This window comes from Ptychodera flava, chromosome 20 (genome assembly GCF_041260155.1).
Source record: "Ptychodera flava strain L36383 chromosome 20, AS_Pfla_20210202, whole genome shotgun sequence".
In the NCBI taxonomy this organism is placed as follows: Eukaryota; Metazoa; Hemichordata; class Enteropneusta; family Ptychoderidae; genus Ptychodera; species Ptychodera flava.
In genome coordinates, this window is record NC_091947.1 from 24319772 (window position 1) to 24344486 (window position 24715).

The 24715-nt window shown below is 37.4% G+C and overlaps 1 protein-coding gene across 2 annotated transcripts in view; it reads right to left on the reverse strand.

Moving 5' to 3' along the window:
* Positions 1-3531: 3531 nt before the first annotated feature.
* Positions 3532-24715, reverse strand: part of LOC139120377 (catenin alpha-2-like) — a 32439-nt gene continuing 11255 nt past the window's right edge. Inside the window, exons 7-20 of one of the 2 annotated variants that reach the window (XM_070684747.1) lie at positions 23251-23427; positions 21479-21682; positions 20786-20866; positions 20180-20332; positions 18359-18451; positions 17705-17861; positions 16834-17034; positions 15530-15681; positions 15302-15353; positions 12300-13237; positions 11158-11342; positions 10006-10246; positions 7461-7580; positions 3532-7111 (exon numbers count right to left, since the gene is read on the reverse strand). In XM_070684747.1, the coding sequence (XP_070540848.1) occupies positions 6941-7111; positions 7461-7580; positions 10006-10246; positions 11158-11342; positions 12300-13237; positions 15302-15353; positions 15530-15681; positions 16834-17034; positions 17705-17861; positions 18359-18451; positions 20180-20332; positions 20786-20866; positions 21479-21682; positions 23251-23427 (2925 nt within the window). In that variant the 3' untranslated portion in view covers positions 3532-6940. Of the gene's footprint in view, positions 7112-7460; positions 7581-10005; positions 10247-11157; positions 11343-12299; positions 14282-15301; positions 15354-15529; positions 15682-16833; positions 17035-17704; positions 17862-18358; positions 18452-20179; positions 20333-20785; positions 20867-21478; positions 21683-23250; positions 23428-24715 lie in introns of both variants that reach the window. The other variant, XM_070684746.1, reaches the window with a different exon arrangement.

Consider the following 24715-nt stretch of genomic DNA (forward strand, 5'->3'; position numbering starts at 1 on the left):
CTGAGTGAAAAGTCGTTGTCATCGCGAACATCAAAATTTGCATATAAGCTCTGCGTATGTGTGAATAGGTCGTCAAACTTTGAGGCGTCACCGTTGTCCACTGCACATGCTGTACCATTCTCCTAAGGCTATGATCTGCAGGTATTGATGTCAAATGACTAGAAAATTCACTTATTGGATAGAATCATGCAAAATAAATCGTTCATTGTCTGGACATAAAATATCCTTTACAAAAAAAACCTATTCATTCATGAATGGGCTACCAGACCTTGTCATGGGGCTACCAACTTCAGAAAATGGTAGGGAAAAAAGTTAATTTCGAGCCCTGTTAAATGAAACCATCGCAAAAATGAATTCATGGTCATGGCCATTAATTCATTTTCGCGATGGTTTCATGTATCGTGTCTAAAACCGGGGTCGAATATATGCATGGTTACCCATTCATTCAATATCTTTCAACATGTCAAACAATATAAGTGGTATCTTGCATCAAACAAAATTTATGAAAAATGGCCGACTTTGTCCCTTTAATTGAAACTGAACTGGTTTTCAATTCAACACCTATCTGGAGGTTATGTATCAGTTTTCGCTTCAATCGTTCTTTTTTTTACCTTATTTTGACAGCATGAAGCAATGGGTCTGGTGTTAACCATTTGAACCGGGTACACTTGGGCAAAGTAATTGACATGTCAATGTTACAAGCTCTGTGTCGATTCCTCACTGTGTGCAAGTGTAGTTCTTCTTCTCCGTTTATCACTTAAGAGCAAGGAATTCATTATACGTCTATGACCACAGCATGGCAGCGTGAATTGTTGTAGCAATTTCAATAATTAAAAAGGTAATCGAGTAAAAAATGTATTTCTAACGCAAATTGCCTGCTACTAATGCCATCTCATACAATGAGTGTATGATATATAGCTTGATTATGATAATTAACAAATTTATTATTTGGACGGATACAGTACTTCCTCCTATTCTTTTGGCTAGATATTAGGATCGGCGGGCGAAACGTCTTTTGGGAGGGGAGGGGGTGGTGACACACAAGATTGGTAAATGCCCTACACAACCATGACACTTTTACTACCAAAGCTGCAATTCCGAGGAACATATCCCGCTTTTAATTCCCTCTCCCTCTCCCCCCCCCCCCCCACCCACGTCAACAGGCTGTTCACATCATTCTCTGTCAATTTTTGCATTAAAAATTTACTAGATATATCAACAAACACTCGCCATTACTATGGGAATAAAATGTTGATTGACAAGGGACCGGCCTGTTTGAATTGCAGTCCTAAAACATTTAAGACGTGGACATACCTAATAAGAACTGTTCGCGCGATGGTATTTAAAATTTAAGAACAGCTATCGATATTACATACTTTTCAAGGATAAAAGTGCGTCTGTTCGTATATCGTAGCAGAAATTCGACGATCATTTCACTTTGTGTGTCGAAACAATGTAGAATTGAAGAAGTGAAGTATTTGATAAGCCCGAACAGCAGAGGTTATGTATTTAGTGTTGAATAAGATGCGAAACAGTACGTCCTCCCTCACGTCAGATGGCTCATGCCAGTTGGAAATCCACGACAATTGTTGTAAAATGACTATTTTAACACAAAAGAGTTTTCTACAACTCTATAGCTGTAGAATAGATGGTTTACTGCTGTTATTATTTGAATGTCTAGCAGTTATTAGGCTGCATTCACAAACACCTATGGAGTGGGGGCGCAGATTTCAAAATCAAATTTCTTGTACACATATGCACATGTAACCACCCACTTCTAATCAAGTAAATTATTCAGGGTCCATATATGCACAAATATTGCAAGTTTTATATTGGGAAAAATATTCAGATTTTTGTCATAGACTTCCATATACAGTGGATCAACATTTCGGCGAGATTCCGCAATTAAATTGCTTGTACACATGTGCACTTATAAACACCCCATGCTAAACAAGTACATTTATATCAGTTATCAAATGTCTATAGATGAACAGATATTGCTAGTTTTTATCGGAAAATACGTGTTCAGTATTAGTGAAGAAACATTATTGATGAAATCCAAAAAATCAAATATTTTGTACACACATGCATTTTTTACCTGCCACTCCAAGCAAAGTATGAATTATCACACACGTATAAATGTAGAGATAGAGCTTGTTTTTATGGGGAAGATATTAATGGCTTGCCCAATAGACTCCCATGTATTATGATTTGATGTTTTTAGACGAAACACTATATCGGCCACATTTTGCCTTCCTTGGGGGGACTTTAAAATTATAGCAAGTCAAAAGAGGGGACTTGAACACATTATGAGTTTGTTAGGGAGTTTTTGAAAATATCTGAGAACTTTTCTTGGCATCTTCCCCTCTCTAGAGGTGTTTGTGAATTCAGCCTTACCAGGATTATGTATATAATAACCACATGATGTGACACAGTGAGGTATTCCATACGGCACTGTACTATACTGGGTAGGTGATATCTACCCTCAACGACTAATCAGCGCAAATGGAGTCAGTACAATGTCCGATATCTGAACTGACGTACTTCAATGACAGGCACTGGAAGTGATGGTCAATAAAAACGCATTTTCATTGCATTTTGATCATAATGTACCAATCACGGGCAATGTGCCTCCTCCCTACAGCCAATGGTCTATTTTTAACACTGCTACAGTATGTCTAGTCTCGACGTGCTGAGGTCGTGGTCGTTGTCATGACGACTATCAAAATTTTCATACAACTCTGAAAATGAAACAAGTTGCCAATAGATCACCAAACTTTTGAGTATCACTGTTGTTCATTATGCCAAAAAAAAGATCGTTTCTGGTCACCGTGCATCATTTCATAACCTGCGCGTCATGGCATTTTTATTGGGTTAGATACTGATCAGTACAGCTATCCTTGATACCCCTGTTTGCATGTCCAAAAATGCTAAACAGAAAACTGAAGTATTATGCAGCCAGTGACAAAAGACAATAACTGTTGCATCAATAGTGCCAAACCAGCATTGATAAGAGAAAAAAAGGAAAAACATAAAAGTGTGTCGCCGCATCACTTTTGCTGAATGTCAAGGACCAGAAACATTTTTGGGGGGTGGGGCCTTATACCTGTTTCCTTTTGATACTAGAACATTCACATCATGGGCAGAATCTTGAAAAATTGTTTTTTCTTGTCTGGTTAATGAAAAACAATATCCCTAAACTAAAATATGCATGGGCTACCAGCCATTGTCACCGGGCTACCAACTTCAGAAAATGGTAGCCCAAGTATGGACTACCAGGAAAAAAGTTAATTTCGAGCCCTGTACACCTTCCATTTTTTTCGGATCAGTACCCAGACATTTTCACTAAAGTGTATTTCTATTTTTACATATGTGGAGACAAATACTCCTCTGCTCAGAACATGATTTGAAATTAATCATTAACACTAAACGTATCAGATTGAATGATGTACATTCTATAATTTTCCACTTCTTTTTCACAAAACATGCCTCACACACAAAACTCACGAGAGAAGATAAGTTGTCACACTATTCTGAAGTTTCTTCTGCCTTTTATTTGATGATACGAATGAACAATTAAATGAAAATACACTCTAAACCAGTCAGCCCTAAAATTGATATGTTGCACAAAAAGTACATATGTGAGTATGTTTTGCCCTTGTAAGTTTCTGATTCTAAATACTACAACTTTTCAAGTCAACGTGATGGGCTTACATGCAGTGTGTCAGGAAGTAAAAAGACTATACAAGATCTTTGCATTTTGTCGAAGTTAAACATATGAGACTTCAAATAAAAGACACTTCTCCAATCTGTATGAAAACTTCACACAGGTTACTTGCAAACCCACAAATATGACACCATGAAACCACATGAAACACTTTTGCTAACATCTTGAGGTATCCTGTCTGTCTCCTGTTGGTCCTACAGAGGCAAAAACATGTAATTGACTCTAATGCACGTATTTTCTATACAAGGCTAATTTGGATTCTATCTGCTGTTTAATTATTGCAACCACTGGCATTCAGCTGTCTCCAAAAGATTACTACGGTACACTCTGTACAGCGACTTTTTATTTTGTTGCTGCGATGGCTCTGTAACACTATCATATTTACAACAAATCAAAATGCCATAACTACATGTATAGTATTGAATAATTTCCTTGCTAGGTTTTCCAATCATGAAAACTGAGTGAAAAACTGTCCACTTATATTGACTGCTGCCTAGCCATGAGTGTGTGCATACGTGCTGAATACTGCGATATGCACTTCACCAATACAGTAATACTAATACAATGATATACACTTTCAAGGATGTGCTATTGCGTGGTTTACGACAATTTCCTTGTGTAAAAACGACCATAAACTTGTAGAATTAAAATTGGAAACTTCAATTGAACTTCAAAACTATGATAGAAACAGTGATATGCAAGCAGAGAATTTGCTGATTTTGTTCAGTGGTAGTATAGGATAGTACACACGGCAAAATCATTGAGTCTAATACAAGTCTAATACAAGTCTAATTTAGTTATTGTTTTGTTGGAATCATGGGATATTTTTGAGTTCAGCTGTTTCATACATCATGAGTTGTTTTCTTTGAGGGAATTGAATCTTGGATGCACAATTTGCATGTCATCTGATGAACACCAGATGGGCAAACTTAATTGCTTTGAGCTCAATTTAACAGAATGGTTAAACCATATCCACAGCAATCCTAAAACATTTGTATGTGTCATTTATCACAGATGATAAACAATTTTCTCCAAATGCTTTTCCATGAGTAATTTGTTAACATTGCAGAAAATACAGCAGTATATCATCAACAAATATACCTCATTTGCATATTGGCACCTGGAAAAATGAGAAAGTTTGGTAGTGACAAAACAGAATAAGTATAGCCGATGATGATAGTTGATCTATGTGAATGTCGCTCATGTAAAATGTTTTCATTTCTGCATAACATATAATGCAAATCTGTTCTTCAAAATTATGATCCACAAAATAAAGTGTCATTGCTGATATACTATACCAAACAAGGGCCTTCAGTTGCTGACTACTTTTTTGCACATTAATGTGAAAAATCTATGCTCAGTTGTGAGCACGAATATCTCCAGAGTACTCATATAACTAATGCAGACTGTAAATTTTGTGAGATTTTTTCTAACTTTTGGCAGTGAAGCTAACTTTTATTTGTTTCAGTAAAAAAAAATTAACTTGCAATTCATACATAAACAAGAACACACAAGAACCAAAGACTTAATATCTGAATTGTTTGACAATCCTAAAACACAACAAACTATGATTATATCATAACACTGAAAGATTTCATGAAAGTAGAAAGCCCTTGAGTAGAAAAAATACAAAGCATCGGTAAACATAAACTATCGCTCAGAAAAAAAGAATAATTTAAGCCTCAGAACAGAATAGTGACTTTGATAAAATATCCTAACAGACAAAACTCCCATTTTCATTGACCTTTGACACAATGGGGCTAAAAAGTAAGATGCAGCAATTTTATAACATAATACTCCTGTATATTTCATATGACCTTCAATTCTACCTCCAGATTATAGCTATCTAGAGATATGAACTGCAAACAACGCAAAAGTAGAATGATACGTTTACCTTTGCAGATATTTGATGCAATGTTCTCATTTCTTTAGCAACCCTGCCTTTATGTGATCTTCACCAAAATCATTTAGGGAAAACATGGGATGTTTACTCCTAGTAGCAAATGGCAACAGAGCTGGAGATACACATTAAGAGGAAGTGGTAGAGTTCCCTCTTTGGGAATAACAAAGATATGACAGGACACACAATGGGCATCCATCTTGTGAAAAAAGCAAACAGGCTCAGGCAATGCCGAGTCATGAAGGACATTTTTGCAGCCGTACTATACACAGGTTTATACACAGATAACTGACAACAAATGGTTAGAAGAGATGTCATCAAACTTGACACTAGAGGGCGCCATAATATTCTACTTTGTAGTTTCCTCCTGCATGCCGGCAAGCGAGTTGTTTTTGGTTGTTATGCATGTTCCTAAGGTTTGTCAAGCTAAATCAAAGAGAAAGAACCTTCTAGACATTAAAAATTAACAAAAATGTGTAGCCTCAGAATTTAAGAAAATAAGCACTGCCATTAAATAATTATCATAAATAAAATGCTGTCAGACAATGAGTTTTTGCTTACATTTAGGAGATGATGGACAAAAACAGAATGATGACATATTGTAAACTTACACTATAAAAATCTTGGTTGTCTACACTGTAAACTCGGAAGTGAATTCAGGAAAATCTGTATGTACTTTTAAACTGAGACAAATATATAAATGAAGTTTTTGATAAAATTATCTACAACTATCAGAAGAGTACTCATCAATAGTTACAGTCGTCTTTCTGGTGTCAGTTCCGTAAACACAGGCAAATAAACATGATGCTAATGGCTGAAGTGAACAAGGCGCTAAAACTTTACATTTATGCTTATGACTACACTATTTTATATAAAAAATCTGAATCCTTTGCCTTTCCTCAAACACACTCTTCTAGGCTACAACTAGAATGAAGTTGTTCTCTACACTCTCCAAATGTATTCCTCTCTTTTTTCCACTATAAAATTCATTGAATCTGAGCAATCAGTGGCACTTGTCTACAAAAATAGATTATTCTTTTACTGTTTAATAACAGGGTGATTTGTATATGATTAAATTTTTGAATGGACAAGGTTGTTTTCATTTTTCAGATTACAAACGATAAGAAAGACAAGGTTTACACAAAAAAAACTGTCAAGACATGGTGCTGTATTCTTAAAATTTTAATCTTTCTCAGGGCATATATAACCTTTGACTAATATTTTTAATGAAACTCCTTTAGTGCTGCACTTTAGTTGAAAGTAACTGACACAATATTTACACAGACGTCTACCTTTCTTGATCATTGCTAGTTTTAAACACTTGAAAAGCTATCACTTCCTTTGAATTCATTCAACTCTTGTACAATGTTGATATCTTTTTTCTTCGGTGCTTTGTGTATCTTAGCCTTCATTTCATCGGGACTTTCTCGTTTCACCAATGGTTTCTTGTCTGGGGCCTTCATCTTCCACAAGACAACGGGGGACTGTGAGAAAGAAGAGAGGTAATCTCATCAATTCTATCAACAGTGTGCATGCATATGTCATAAGTATTCCAATAGAGCTATACTGAAAATGGCCATGTTTAACATATCAATGAGGTTTTTCTCAGGATGTAGATAATATGCTGTCCATCATTCCATGATAGATCTGTAGTCAAACAGGAAACTTGACACTTTTATCCCAGTTCTCAATACACTGGTTGGACCACAAAAAAGGAGTCAGACCATAATATTATCTCAATATATTGCTGAATGCGCCCTCAACCAGATACACATCTAGATTCTTTTGTTTATACAAAATGGCAGCGAGGGTATTCATATTTATGCCACCTACCTTCACAGATCCTCCATGTCTGCTGTACTTAGTGGATGCTACATAGGACGCCTTCACGGTCTGTACCACAGCTGACATCAAATTCTTAGCAGCTTGGATCAAGGACGTTGCACTGTCAAGCTGAAAGGGACACAGAGATTTATGAGACACATGTAGAATTGATGAATAAAGCTCCTTGATATTTATGGTTTAATATAAAAAGTCCACAGTTCATACCTTACTTGCCCAAAGCTGTTCAGATGCTGTGTTGTGTTTGTCATTTGAGGAAATCTGGGATTAGAGATTCAGAATTCAGATTCATACAAAAACGAATATAAGTTTCTGTTAAACTATGTACATACAGTATTCTCAATATTGTTTTCAAACTGAGTTATTAGGTACTTTTCCGTGGTTACATGGTCAATAATCATGTGACAACAAAGAGCCAATAAAGTGGCTCTATCACCATGCATACATTAAGACTGATATCTACTCAGCATGAGACTTTACATAACAATACATGAAGATGGATTGAAATTGTTATCTTCTTAATTTTCAGATCACACCACTCCCTTTGACTGCCTTTTTGAAAAGCTTGCAAGGGTTTTTGTTTTAACCAGATGTTAAGATACAACTTCAAGTAGTAATTTTAACATATATTGAAATATGTTTATACATTTTACATGTTGACAGGTTAGATATGATAACAAGGGTATCAGGGTTTGTTTCTTGAAACAAAAATTCTCAAGAAAGAAAATACAGATTATGATGTTCTTTTAACAAGAATAACATACTGTTTAGCATGCAAAAAATACTTTGAAAAAATTGAATATTTATCAGACCATTGTGTAAAAGTAAATTCTTAGGCCATGAGGTACAGTACCAATAAATGATTATTTTAATAATTTGAAAGGGTCAGTTCAATACATGCATTCAGGATTCAATCGTCAGAGTGTCTATCTCACCGATGCATTCATTTGTACATCTGTGTGTTGAACCATACATTGCACAACATTGAACAGAGTAACCATCACCAAGTATTAAACCAGTGCAGATAGAAAAAACAAATCACAGAGGTCACCACAGAGATATGATCAAACACTGTGATAGAGGACGGACATTGCTGAAAACTGACTCCAACATGCCCTGGTTGCAGTGCTCAGTGGGATTTCTAGTACAGAAAGTTATGGCATGGCTAACACTTAGTTTAATTCCCTTTTTTGCAAGATGAAGTCACAGCCGCAATAGAGTGAAGTTATTGAATTTCATAACACACCTTGTAGAATATTACAGTAAGGCCAATTACTTTGTACATGAAATGTTAACATAATGACAGGACAAAGAATGTCATTTCTATAACACTGTTAACGTTCAGATGTACTTCTCTGATAAACTGGAGCTCACCGTGCAATTATAGCGACATGCTTTTTAGGTCTGTCTCTACACTTTTCTATGTAATAAGAAAATTCTACTAGAATGGGGCAATACTGTTCTATGTCACTCTATTCTATGACGCTCTTTTTGTTGCTACTGGCTACATCTATGCTTGGAAAATCATCAAATCACTTGAGACTTTTCTATATAATTTGATTGATAATCCTTTGAAAACAAGTTCTCCGGTAAAATGGTTGTTTTTCGGCAATACAATATGTGAATCACTGAAAAGCTACAGAACAAGGAAATATAAACTACCCTTGAGGTTGTGTTGGGATCCTTCCAGTGATAAAATTCAAACAAAAAAATTTACAGTCAATAATGATGTATTGCTGCAATTTCTCAAAGAATCTGTCATCCCTATTTCTCAAAGGCTGCCATGGATACTCTGCAGTACTGTGCCTATTGCTGGATGACTGTATTGTATAGCCTAGCCACCCCTATACTACAGTGGTGTGGTCTATATGACCTAAAACAGCACCGTGAATGCTGTATTCATTGTGGCTGCAGGAGTGCTGATAGGATATACATGTGTTGCAATAGAAAAAGCACTACAGTATATATCCAATATGACAGCTTACAAGATTTTCTCTGGGGGGTTGATAATCAGTTTTCCTTGGAATGAAGCGGAGAGAGGGGGGTACAGGTGGACAGGATAGATGGTTTTGACAAGGTGTTCATACATTTGACAGTGTGACTCCATAATCAGATGCATTGTAAAGAGGACATATGGATGCTAAGTCATTTGATGTGAATTATCATCATTATTGATTACACTTCAACTGGCCTTAAAAAGCATACAAAAGCACCATGACAGGCACAGAACGTCTGACATGTGAGAAAATGCTAGAAATGCCTTAGAATGGGATCCAGAATGTGATGACTCATGAGGAACAATGTGAAATTAGAAACGAAATGTTGGAAATGAACGGGAATGTTACATCGAGGTACATGAGCATACATTTATGAGAGGAATTGAGTAAAACAGACTTGGTTACTTTTAGGAAATATTACGTTAAAATACAAGATGTGTTCAGAGTGCAAAGAGTTGGTGGATGCAACAGTAGAGACGCTGCATGCATACAGGATTAAATATTACACATGCAGTTTTTGCATATTTGATCCAACTTACTGCCGACACCACTAGTTCCCCACTAACACTTTGCACACCAGCCTTCACTTTACTACATATGTTTAACTGATGACAGTAGAGGGCGATACGCTGCAGGTAGGCTATGAGGTCGTCCTTGGAGGTGGAGTCCGGGCACATGTCGGCGATGGTTCGGGCAAGCTTGTCCAGTTTGGAGCCCAGATCAGCAATCCGTCTGGCTGCATGGATGACGTCCATTGTGGTTTTCAGTGGACCACGTCCTCTGAAAAGCAAAAGAAATATATTGGTGAGACATGCCTTCGCCTTTTATTCAACAACAGGCCATGAAATTATGATAGCTACAGGGCATACTTGTCTGATCTTGTCCTGCTTGGTCTTCTATCACTGTGTTTTCAACCGCGACACTGGACATACTGAACATGTGCTGATTTACTGCGCCAGGGAATGCTTGAATGGGTGAAAGTCACAGACCATGTCAGCCACTGTGAGGCACCAGAGCGTGCTCACAAAGGTGGGCTATCAGGGTTCATACACTCAAGGTCAATTACATTCACAAAGTTTGACAGAGCAATTTTTGAGGTTAAAATACCATTTTCCAGGTATCATTTTTACTACGTATCATTTTTTATGTAATTTTACATAATTATAATTTTTACAATATTATGAGTGATCATCTTGTCATTTTCAAAACTTGCGGGTTGTTTATCAATTATCCGGAGCTTTTATTCATTTTCAAGGACTTTTCATGGACCTTCAAGGAGGCTTAGGCATTTCAAAGACTTTCCAGGAGCAGACAACCCTAGCTTTTGACACAAGAAACTTTACCATTTTACATGCATTGATGCTGCTGTGACAGAAAATTCATGATATTTTCAGAAATTCCTGCACTTTGTTTGTCACCAAAGATCTGCTCAACACCAGACTCAATCTTCACCTGTGATTGGACTAATACTTGGGTTGACCTACTGTGACCTCGAAAGGTTGTCTATGATTGGTCCATTGCTTTATATTTCTTTGTTGGACCAATCAGTCAATTTGTATCACAGATCTGATGCAAATACAGGTACAGTATATGGTTACATACATGTTGTAGTATATTCAATTTTAAGATGCACTGTGGGTTAGCCATATGTCCACTATAATATTGATACAGAATGTTATTCCAGGCCTCACCTGGTGAAGTCTGTCATTTCCATCATAATCATGCACATCTGTTTAGCCATGATGATGATGTCATTGCCGGTGTCATCCCATTGGTAGATCACCTGTTTTTCAAACTTTTCTTTTTCCAGTTCAAACTCCTCAACCTGTATCTGGATCTGCTGCTTCTCAGCTTCTGTGAATTGTGCCAAGATTTCCTGAAGAAAAGTGAAAAAAATGTCAAACAAGACACTGATGTTAAGCTCTTTGCTATATCAGAATTTCAGCTACATTCATCCAATATAACTTTGATCTAGTTCACATACAGTGAGTCTCTGGTGATCTTCAATAATAATTACTAGTATAATAATAATAATAATAATAAAATAGTTTTTATCTGTGCATTATACAAGAAGTCTTTATACACTTTACAAAACCAGGTAAAATACACATACAATAAACTGTTAAACAAAAAAGTTCAGTATAAATAGATAGCTCTTTAGTGTACTATCTGAATTTTTTCACCCTTTAATCGACAAAAGTTTTGTACTTATTCTACCAATGGAAAATTACAAGCTTATCGCATGGAAAATGGAGACTGGGTCATCCCAAATGTTTCACACCATATGTACTACATTACATTCATGAAGGATCCTTCTGTACATCATGTAATTACTCAGACTGGGGCATAATTTTCAACTTACTCTGAATGAATGCAGTACATAAAAAGAATATTAAAGGGATAAAGTTGGCCATTTTTTATGAATTTTGTTTAATACAAGATACTACTTATATTGCTTGACATGTTGAAAGATACTGAATGAATGGGTGACCATGCATACATTTGACCCTGGTTTTAGACATGATACATGAAACCATCGCGAAAATGAATGAATGGTCATAACCATTAATTCATTTTCGCGATGGTTTCATTTAATTTGAATAAAGCCGGGGATCAAATATATGCATGGTCACCCATTTATTCAGTATCTTTCAACATGTCAATCAATATAAGTAGTATCTTGTATTAAACAAAATTCATGAAAAATGGCCGACTCTGTCCCTTGAAGGTATACTAGACTGACTTACAATAATGCTTATTCTATGATTTTGTAGTTTCACAGGAGCTTTGAAAGCACAACAAAAACAAGAAATGTAACACTTATGCAAATTACCTCTCGAGTAACCTCAGGTTCTGTGTCTTGTACTTTCTTCTCAGCATGTCTGCTTCGGTCTCTATTCTGATCCGCTTTGCTCCAGTCGTCAGATTCCACGTAAGGTTGCCAGCCTCCGGGGGCTCTCAATGGATCAAACTTCTGCCATCCTGTAATAGGTCTTCCGTCGGCACCGAGCAGCATTCCGTCTGCGCTTATCATGATAGGTCTTCCATCGAGGCCAATTATTGGCCTGCCATCAGAACCAAGAAGTCTACCCTGTGAGTCTACGTACATTGGTTTGCCGTCAGCTCCAAGTATGGGCCTGCCGTCGGGACCCACCAGTCTTCCGTTGCTGTCTATAGATATAGGCCTGCCTTCTGGGTCCAACAACTTACCGTCTGCTGCAATGGTCAGGGGATGTCCGTCGGCTGTCATGATTGGTCGGCCATACGCACCAATGACAGCGCCACCGGCGCCAATTGGCAGAGCTTTGCCATCGGCCCCGACCAACCTACCATCCTGCGTAATAGAGATCAGCGGTCTACCATCACTGCCATACAACCTACCATCTTCGCCCATCATGACTGGCTTGTTATCCGGACCTACGAGTGCATATCCATCTGATGTTAATAGTCTGCCCTGTGGATCTATCATGATTGGCTTACCATCGGGGCCACAGATTGGTCTTCCTTCTGCATCAACTAGATATCCATTGTTGTCAATGGTGATGGGTCTGCCTTGGGAGTCAACCAAGGCACCGTCTGGTGCGATAAATAACGGACGTCCATCTGGTCCTATTATCGGTCGACCGTCGGGTCCATACAGGTATCTGCCTTCGTCCTCATCTCTGCCCATTCCTCCGTGTGCAGCTCCGTATCTTGCCTGTGCCGCCCGCTCCAGTTCGGATCCATATTGATCATAATGATCACCAGCGACCTTGTGTGCAAATCCGCTGACTGCAACAGAAGTTGTGGTGGTTTTTGTGACAATGCCAAAACTGGCCGATGCCTGTCCTGCGTTCTCAGTGTTTTCATTCACAGTGCCTATGGGAAATTTGTTGAGCACTGCAGTGGACGGCAGGGTGCGGTATTTCACATTTACAACTTCAGTCGTGTATGAAGGTGGCGGAGAAACTGGAGAAATAGGTCTGCCGACCACTGTCTCTGATTTCAAGTTTTCCTTTCTGTTCACGTGTAAGGTGGCACTCTTTTGTAAATCAGTCGTCATGACTACCGTCTCGGCAGTAACTGGCTCAGTTGGAGATAGTGATGGTGGTGGTACCTCAGGAAGGGGTGGGGGAGGGGATGTCGGAGACTGGGGGGACAAGCTTGTCCTGCTTTGGATCGTTTGTTCAGCTATACTCCCTAATTGATTTGTAGGCGATGTTGGAGATTTCAGAATGGATGGTTTACTCCACCTTGCGGGAGGAGGAGGTGGTACTTTGTCCCTTTTGAGCTGTAGTGTGTTTGATTTCTGCTTTTCAAAGTCAAAATCAAAATCAAGTTTTGGTTTCTCATACTTCAGAGTGTTGGCTTTTGTCTTGTCATCTGCCCAGCTAAGAATGTTTGACATGTCAAGATTGGTCAAATCAGCTGACGTTATTGGCAGTGGGGGTACTTTGTCCCTTTTGAACTGTGGTGTATTTGATTTCTGCTTTTCAAAATCAAAACCAAAATCAAAATCAAGTTTTGATTCGTCACACTTCTGAGTATCGGATTTTGTCTTGTCGCCTGCCCAGCTAAGAATTTCAGACATGTCAAGACTGGTCAAATCAGATGATGTTGTAGGCACAAACTGTCTTACCGGCTTGCTGGTGACTTTTGTTACCACAGTCTCTTGCACAGAGGTTGTTTTTGATCCAAGAGGAGACAGGGGACTATTTTGATTTGGTGAGTGCAAGATAGGAGAGAAAGGTCTCTGAGGGGTGTTTTTCTCCACCACCATGATCTCTGCTAGTTTGACATGAGGTAGGAACTTGCCATCTCGGTGCCGGACACCAACTGTCAGCAAAGAAGGAAAGCGGAGGAAAGGGAAAAAAGAAAAAGAAGAGAGAGAGCATTTGGAGGGAAATATGAAACCATCACCACAAAGCAACACCAATGGAAAAACGAAGAACCCATGAAAAAAAAATTGTATGCTATTTGATGAGCAAGTGAAAAGTGAGGGATGGGTGTGCATGCATGACTAACAACTGCCCTTCACGGGAAAAGATGGAGAGACTTTTCTGAAGTTATGACTGGGAAGGGTAAAACATCCTGAACTGAGAGCTTTGTCATTGCAAAATTCCTAGATTTTTTTTGGAAATGCACACTCTGCTGTTGGAGGCTGTCATTGAGTGATACTTGCATTGGCGTTGAAAATACCATTTTTTTAGATTTTCTTACTTTTTCTTGCAACTTTCAACGTCAAACTTCTAATTGGAGAAAAACATGCTTATGGTAATGATTATACTGTTTGCTGCATAACAATGTTGCATACTTCAAAATGATTCAACGTTTTTTAGGATTAATTTTGGTGAATTTCAGGAAAAGCACTCTGGTTCAAACATTTTGTAAAAAGAATTATGTGCATGCCTTGTTATGCAAGAAATTGGGCTAAATGGTGAACAGTGGCTGAATTTGACAGAGTATTTAGCATATATTTTGACATAACTGCCAATTTTTGCATTCTGAAAGTACAGCTATGAATGATCGGGGGAGGGTAGAGTGCATAAATGCAGGAAAAGTATGAATGCATAATGCAAGTAAGTAAGAATCAAATATGGAAGAGGAAAAGCATCCACGTTGTAACAAAATGAAAGTTAAATGAAGAGTGTCAAATTAGAAATGAAGTTGTGGTTTGATGAGAAAACAGCTTGTTGTGAGAGAGTGGTGAAGCAAGTTCATATCGTCATGGCAACCATGCAGAGTCATCTCCAACTAAGAGTTAGCCTACCTTGTTAGTTGGTCATTCTCTGTTAAAATGTCTCTGAGGTCAGATTCAGGTGATGCTGGGGTCAGAATCAAAGATGGCATACTCACCACTGTCATCGTAGAGTTCATCGGCATCACTAGGGAGATCTTCATCGTCATCCTAGTAAGAAGTTACACAAAAGTAACACATGGGTGAGCCAAAACAATATATGTGAGAGCTAACCCTAAGTGTCCATTCACTGAATACGTCAAAATAAGAAAAGATGTAGATAGACCTTGTATAGAGTAGCAATGTCTTGAACTCTGTGGGTAATTGCTCAAGTATTTTAATCTTACCCTGTTGACGAGGACAGCCCTTCTGATTTCCCTAACTCCATCATAGACCATCTTTGCAGCATCCATGAATTCATTATCATCTACGTGTCCCGGTGGTTGTGATGTCAGAGCATCCACCGAATTTTCAACTTCCCTCGCAAACCTAGGCATGACTGTCGGAGATGAATCACAAAAGTTAAAGTTGTTAGGAAGTGGTGACATGCCCAGCTGTTTTCTTACACCAAGGCCATTACTTACCCAAGCCACAATATTCTAACTATGGCAGATCAATACAGCAGTGTGCCCTCTAACAAAAGAGATTTCAGGAAATTTCGAGTCAATTGAAAAATTTGTGAAATTTTATGAAGTCACAATGTATAATTTCCTAATCAACTGAAAATTTTCTTGAGTCACAGAGAATATTCATGAGTCATGGCGCGCCAAATGGGCTTAGAGGGCACACTGTCTACCGATATGATGCACATGTACTCTAGGATAATTGTAAACCCAGCAACATTGATTACTTTTGTATGTACGCTATTAAAACCAATTTATGCATAAAGTTAACAATCCTATAAATGTCTAACCAAACAAGTACATGCGATCACTAAGTTTGCAAGTGTACTGAAGTTGTTTCAAATTGTGCCTGCTATTGGAAATACTCTCAAAGATAAAATTAAAGCTCCATAAGCTGTATCTTTTCGCTATTTTTTCAGAACTTTTGTTTTGTGGTTTCCCAACACTTTCTGCATTGAATCCCTTAACTGTATTTTAATGCCAAGAATTTGGCATATCAACACAACCTATTATTACCTGTATGAGTATAATCGACGTATTTAAGTCCGGACTAGAATTCATTTGCAAACAATAAACAATGATCACTACACACATACAAGCTGTGTCGACAATTAAAAAGAATACTCGAAATTTCAGCATGACAAACGGATTAGGGTCAGACACGTTAGTTGATAGACAGAAGCAGAATACTGAAAAACGTGCCACAAGTTACAGCTTATTTCCCTTTAAGAGATGTTTCTGTGAGAATTTCAACAATATATCAGTCAATAGACAGTCAAGAAGATACACTGTAACTGTGCAGGCATTGGAATAGGCCAATTTTTATTTGGTAAACATTTTTAATGTAGTGTCTGTTATTTTGTCTTTAAATAAATGCCACCTGAAAATGTTCAGAAAATTAACAATTTGTTGTTCAGAGTTCATTGAATATCAGTTGACAATTTTTTACAGGCCATGTTTTTACTTGTATTGTCAGATATAACTTTTCTAAATAAAAGATATCACAGTGGTACTGTATGTATTCTTACCTTGATCTCTCAGACTATCAACTGCTCGCAAGACTCGATCCGTGTATTGACTTGGAACATAATTTTGCATCTCAGACTCAACGACATGACAGACACGCGACGAACGTCCACGGATGGCACCAGAACACCGATCAAGTTTATCGCCATCACGTTCCCTCAGGGCTTCATTGCACTTGCTAACATCCTCCAGAATGTGTTTCTCTACAGAGAAATCACGAACAATTTTTTGTGATATCGTTTCTCTGATTTTGTGGCAGTTGTGGGGATAACCATGATTTTTTTTACAGATTTTCTTTGCCCTTTCACACCAATTTCCCTGTAGACAGGTCCAGCATCATTATTCAAAACAATTGGATTGGATCAAACCATTGGAGGTGAAAGGGTATATTTGTATCTTGTTTCAGTTTTGCATGCAATTATTACACAGCTACATATGCAATAACCTGTATCTATTGACTATACCAGGTATAATGCTCTAAAACATAGCGTCAATGACACTTGGCTCACATTGAGTTCAATGTGGCAGTTACCCCTGAGAACGTGCATACCAAGTTTTAAAGCAATATCGGACAAACGATTTCAGAGAAATTACTTTTAGACCAAAATGGAAAAATTGTGCCAAAAATACAAATATGAATATTTCACCATAATTTGAAGAGACTCAACTAAGTTTGCCTCTAGGTACATGCATACCAAATTTCAAAGCAATCAGAATAGTTGATTCAGAGAAAATGATTTTTTGACCAATAAAGATGATCTGCTTGACTCTATATATAACTCATCCATGTTTATGTGACATTTTCTTTTCAAAAAGTGAGTTATGACTCTGAAATCTGTCAAACAATGTAACTTTATATTAAAGTGGTATTACCTGAAACCGCCAAGAAGTCGTCAAGAGTTGTGATTTCATCCACTGCCTCTGTCAGCAACCTGACTTGCTTTTCCCATTGTTGTCTGAAGGCTTCCATGTTGTCTAAGGCAGCCTTGCTTCGTGGACGGGCAGCCAGGATGCGAGCTGCATTGATTACCTGGTGGAATGAACATAGAAGCTGTCTGTAAGATTGTCGGTTAGTAACGGAGGACAGACTGTCATTCAACTCAGTGACCACACAAATTACCTAACACACATATATGTACTGCCATATTACATTATTTCTTTAGTTTTGCACAACTTAAAGGTCCTCTTTATAAGACAGGACAAGCAAAACCATCCATAATTTATTTTGAAAAGACAGATAGCCACGACAGATTTCATAACAGACAAATAAAAAATGTATAACCTATCTACACCTGTCTGTGTGGCTAAATCAAAAAGCACTCTGAAGTGACACAATTTTTTGTCATGGTGTCTGATGGATTTTTTGTCAACAAACATTTACTTTGAGCATAGGTTCCAACAGGAAATAAAAAATACTTTTGGTATTACACCTTTGTAAATCCTCTTATCATATAAGGCATGCATGAAGTTGTTCTCTTGATTCAATAATAACAAATCCTGTAATCCTTGGGCTAAAGTTATCTGTACCTGTGGACACAGATTTTCAAGCTGTTGAGCTGCCATCCTGACATACTTGACTCCTTCTTCATTCTGTGACATGGAACAGGCAAGATTTGCAACCTGAACAAGAAAAGAAAAAGAAAATCTCAATTTTACAGATAGACAAAACAACATTCAGACAGGGATAGAGATGGCTATTACACAATCTGGGGGCAAGCCCTCCCTATTTAAAACATGAACCCCGCAGTTTATAACTTTAAATCATCTCTTTTGTTTGTGTAACCTATCTTCATGCAGTTACCACTGTACTGGTCCAATCACACCTTGGAAAAAAAGAGTGGGCCAAACAGAGGTGATGAATGTATTTTAAGCGATTATATAGCTGTTACTTTTGTTATCATTTTTTGCATTTTGTTACATATTGATTAAAATAATGCCATTATAATCCCTAATAATGAGTACTGTATGTTGAGTAACTAGTTGTTTTGATAACAGTAGGTAAGCAGTGTATGGTGGTACATGTGCATCTGTACAAGTACATGATGAAACCAGTTTTGTGATATTACTGCACTGATGTAGTTAGTAGTTTCTGTATCACACCATCAAACTGTGTATATCATTAAAACACATGCACTGGAGGGTAAAAATTATGCAAAGTTTGAAACGTATAATGTTGTGATGAACTTTGAAATTAGTAAAATATAACTTTGTGTACATTGCCCCTGAATATGATAAATGCTGTATTATATCAGATATACTGATACTGGGAGAATAAAGAACATAATTCAACATGGACATTTCAAGAGAAAATATTATTTCATTAACACCAAGTTCAGGGTCATCAACTTGGTGAATGGAAAGCAAAAGCGTAAATTTTGGTTTTGATGTGTCCAACACCACAACGGTGCATTTGATCAGCCAACTTGAAAGTGCATACAGTATACAGTATGTGTCATAAAAAATAGAGTACTGTTTTTGTTTGATGATGTTCTGAAAACAACAGAAATGTACCATGAATTGCTTCGATAATTGCATGTCTGTGGCACATGTACTACGTCAACAACATTATGTACTGTTTTTGAAAGATGCGATGCGTATGAAATTGCAAAGTATAAAGTAAGAGAAAGTATGAAAGAGAGTTAGAGAGAAGGCTTTACCGAAGGAGAAAACAAAGATGGACTGGAAAACTCAGCAAAAGTCTGAATGAAAATGAAAACATGAAAAGTGTGTGGGTGTGAGGAAAAAGTAAAGAAAATATATGAGAACATATGCTATGGATATCATGCAAGCAATGTCAGGTAACTTTACATGTCACTTCAGGGTAATGCTTAACATGTCAGAGTTTTGTCAGTGCGTTTTAATTTTGGGATTTGTAATCACGAGTTCATAAATATCTTAACTTTCCTTATACTGTAGGTGAAACTAGTCACTGTCTTAAATCTAAATGTTAACACAACAATATTAATACAAACTTAAACATAGAACAGTAAACTGAAGATTATTGGTCTAATGCTGAATTCCTGAGACCCACGATGCCTTCCTTGTGTGGTTGCTTGCTGCGCATACATATTAAATGAATACTTCATCTGTTTTGATACAATTGATTGTGAATTTGATCACTTTTCCTGTATCCTTCTTCAATGTACAAATGTGCCTGCAGTATAACACTGATTGATATTTCCTTGAAAAGAAATTCAAAGAAAAGTACTTCCACTAACGCAACATATGCAAAGTAAAACCATTGTAAAATCTTCTTTTTTTTTCTCGCAAAGAGCTAAGTCACTGATGTCTTCTTGTCATCGTGTAATGTTACAGATTCAAATGAGTGTAGAAACACATCAGACATACCTCTACTAGTTTGTCGGCATGTTCTTGGAAAACGCCCGCATACTCTTCAACTTCCTTGACATTGCCACTCTTGGCAGCTTCAATCAGCACAAGCAGCGGAAGATTGGTTTCCAGGAAAGAGTCGGAAATGTGATCCACCACGGCCTTACGCAGCTGTTGAAAGTAAAGTATAGCATGAGATGGAATTTTCAACTTGGGATAGTCATGGACTATATCTCATAAATTCGATCATGCATACATGTACCTTCCAAGCCACCTTTTTGTAAGTTTAACCCGTTTGAACCAGTCCCATTGTTTTCAATGCTAACGTTGGATCTCTAGAGAGGGAAATGGGGTGAAACCGTTAAGAAATAAACTGACCAATCAACTGCAGTTTTACAAGATTGCTACACATTGCCATGGTCAAAGCTTCTGTATGTGCATGCAGGTTGCAATGGTGTACATGAGTTCTAGTACTCAGGGCTTTTCCAACAGTAAAGGGGAAATTCAATAAATGTATGTCATGTCTACATATAACTGGCATGACAGATTTATTGAAAAGGCTGTATTGGTAGCTGTTTTATCTATCTAGCTATGACGATTCCTCTGACACCATGCAGCACTTACCTGTCGACGCAAATCTCGTGTTTTCTTGAACATTCTTTCAATTGCTCTGTCAAGTGGGTCTGTTCTTTCTTTACGTCCAGCCTATAAAAATATTACAATCCCATTGGAAAAATTAACAACAATGAAAAGACATGTCTGCACTTTTTTCAGCTTGTTCATGTTTAGACAACAGTGATATAGAGCACGATGACACAGTAACATCGCAAAGTTGTCACATTTTAGATACGTACTGCTAAACTGATTATGAACAAAGCTAAAAAAAAATTATATCACAATCCCGCCATCACGAACTATGATTATATCACATTGAGGGACAATGATTATTTATCAATGTGAACTGAGGTTCGTGGTCATTTGTCAGATCAAAATATGTAAACACTACTTATGAATACACTTTCTATAAATGAATACTATCACATCCAAGGCAAGCATTAAATGTTAAATAAAATATGATGATGCTGTACAGATATCGTGCCAAAATCTTTGCATTAAAATGTAACTCTCTACTCAGCTTTACAGTCCATCTTGACATTTTGCTACACTGGTGTAAAATTATGATAATACCTTCTAAAAAACTTACCATGTGATTTACAGAAAAATTGTGACACAATAATATGAGGGAAACCTAAGTGCAAGTTGAAGACAAAAGTGACTCAAAACTGTAGATAAATGTGTCATGTCGTTTAAACTCACACAAGACATATATTCAGACAGGAGATCCTGCAAAGCCTGTCTGACGTTGTTACATTCTGCAATAATTCTTTCCCTGGTGTCATCTCTGGTGCAGGACGAGTCGGCCATCAATGCAGCCGCACTGATGATTCCTTCAAGCTTCTCCTCCAGTGATGGTCTGGTACGTTTCTCCTTGTAATCTGCTGGACTCATCAGGACTTCTCTCTGTAGGTGTAGCAGAAAGACCGTGAATTTGATGACAATGCTTTACATCACATATATTGCATCATAAAATATGTTGATGTTCAAATTATAAAACCCAATAGGATATTGGTTACTGTACATCATTGCATTACAAAGTCAGATACATGTTAAATGTACATTTCTAATGTATCTTGGCATACATACATGTACATACAAGTACATGTAGGCATGGACTTCATGGACAAATTTTGTGATGAGATTCACAGGACAGCAAATGATATTGAAAAGGATCCAGTTCCGTAACAGGTACAAATGGCTTTAGTTAAAATCTGATTGTATGTTACAAATGTAGTTAAGTTGAATTATAACATGGATGTTACCAAACTCTGTGACACAGATCAGAGATTATTCAACTAATCAAATGCAACAGCACATTAGTGAATATGAAAATTACAGCATGCATAAATGTGATAATTATCTGTGACAATCCGACAATATTTTGCGATTCCATTACACTGTAGTATACCTGATTTCAAGTACTTGACATGGCTGTTGGTAATGGCGGTCCATCTGAAATTGGCTGGATAGTTGCTGGTATTTTCTCTTAAGTGAATGATACTTACCATGTTATATCATTACTGCATATGCAGTTCTCATTATCATAACAACAAAGACTGGCAGTGAACACTGATTATTGATTGTAATATGGAAACAACCTGATATTGCTATTCTAGGGTACTTTGCCTTGCAAATTAATAAGCTCAAACAGCTTGAACAGTTCTTCAGTGAAAGTTGAAATCGTTTACGATTTACTCATTTCCATGGGTGCACCTAACGTTGGAAATGCAAGTTCAAAACAATGATCACTTGTAATTGTGTTTTCTCTGCATGTTTAGTGAAGTGGGCAATTTCTGCCCCATTCATCAAAATTAAGGGGCAAACTTGACATTTGAGGGGGCAGTATTATTTAATGCTTACTAATGACATTAAACAACATATCCTATCAAAACATGAACATAAAATGGCACTAGTCTCCATGGAGACTGAAGCACAACTATGTCCTTTACTGTGTTTTCTTTTCGGTGCGTCCACTCCATGTTATGCACGTCACCAAAATTGAACGAAAAGCGATATTTTGTCTTTTCCGGGAGAATATTCTGAATAGAAATAACAGCAAATTCACAGTTCACTACACTATGCGTTTGAATCACCACCATATGGGCGTATTTGCTTGCTGTGTTTTGTGCGCGATTTTCGCGCAGTCAGTAACTTTTAAAGGGCAGAAAATGGTTCGAAATGCGCAATTTGCGCAATCGCGCAGTGGAGAGAAAACCCTGTTGTAATTATTTTATTTTGGAAAATTTGCACAAATACTGTATTTAAATCAAGGGCAGGAGATTTGATAAATTATTTGTCAAATCGTATGTCACTTTAGGTGTAGGGTTGTCAGAAGATTCAGTAAGTATCTGCCTGCCCTCAAATGAATTGAGACTGCCAGTTACATTGTGTGCACCCTGAGAAAATTCACATACTGACTGTTTTATACATGCCATTCTGCACCCGTACACACACGGACAAATTTCACTCACATCAAGTTCTTCCAGGGCCGCTGCCAATTCTCCGGGTCCTGCCAGGGACACATCTGGCTCAGATTTGCCCGTGGCCTGTGCAACATCTGATATCGTGTTCACAGCATCACTCAACTGTTTAATAACATACTCTTTGTTTTCTCTGGCCGCGGCCACTTCAGGATGGCGGATGTATGCCTGCAATAGATAGATTTTGAAGTTATGGACATTTGTGTTGAGACATCTGTTTTGTATAGATTCAATGGATTTGGTGTTTTATTACATATTCTGTACTTACTTTAATTGGTTTCACATTGATTTAATGTTATTGCAACCAGTAAAGTATATAATTAACCTCTCCTAGACTAAATCATTCAAAATCAGAATAAATATTAACACACCAAGAAGACAGACTATTGAATTATAGTAATTAAAAATATTCACTATTGTGCCAAGGCAGTAAAATCACTATGCATGGTTATGCATGTATCAGCAACACGCCCTGAATAATGTTTGTTTGTGATTTTAGATGTCTTAAAATCATTGACAGTTCTGTTACTTGTGAGAAAGTTTGTTTTGGACACTTTTATGCTTTACTGGTTTTAATCAGCTCGACTTGATGGTAAACGCTGAACCTGGCAGGAAATGAGTTAACGAACGTCCAGTGCCATTTTGACCTGCTTCAGTAACAGACTGGAGGCAAACAAGTTATCAAAGCATTTTTTTGAGTAAACTGGGATAGGGTCATTTGAAAGGGTCGTGTCAGGTCAGCTTGCCTTATGCAATGTAGATTGGGAACCATCTAGCATTACAAAATGGTAACAGTGTTAATAACTATACACACGGACCACCTGGATTGGGAAACAGCTGAATGCCCTAAGGAACACACTGTCACTGTAATTGCACAGTACATATATATGTCAAGCTACAGTCAAAATTTAATATCTGTTGAGAGTAGAGTTGAATTAAGAGCCTTACATCATGAAACTCTCTTAAACATGATATTCAGAGCTTCAATTGCTTTCAATAATTAAGACAGTACAAGACTCAATCTCACATATATTCATAAAATGTTCTTAATATGACCGTAAAATATAATTTTCATGTTATGCTTATTTGAAAAATTGTAAGGGATTTGGATGAAATTGAAACCTAAACACAATATATTCTGAATCTTCCTCTTCTTTCTTAAATCCACTTCAATTTACAAAAGGAGATGAGTCTAGACTTGATAAAGTGAATCCAAATGAGCAATGTCCACAAGCCAGTACGGTGGGAGTTTCCTTATGGTGGCAAAATGCAGTATTTCAAAGCTCATAGACTACAATTGTCAGGCTACAATGCATTAATTATCTGTAACAGTAAATATTTTTTCATTCGAGATACCTCTGGCTCTACCTATCATCAGCATTTCACCCATAAACTGTGGGCAAACACACAGTGAAATCTCATAGGTCAGCAAGGCAAGCATGACAGTACATCTCCG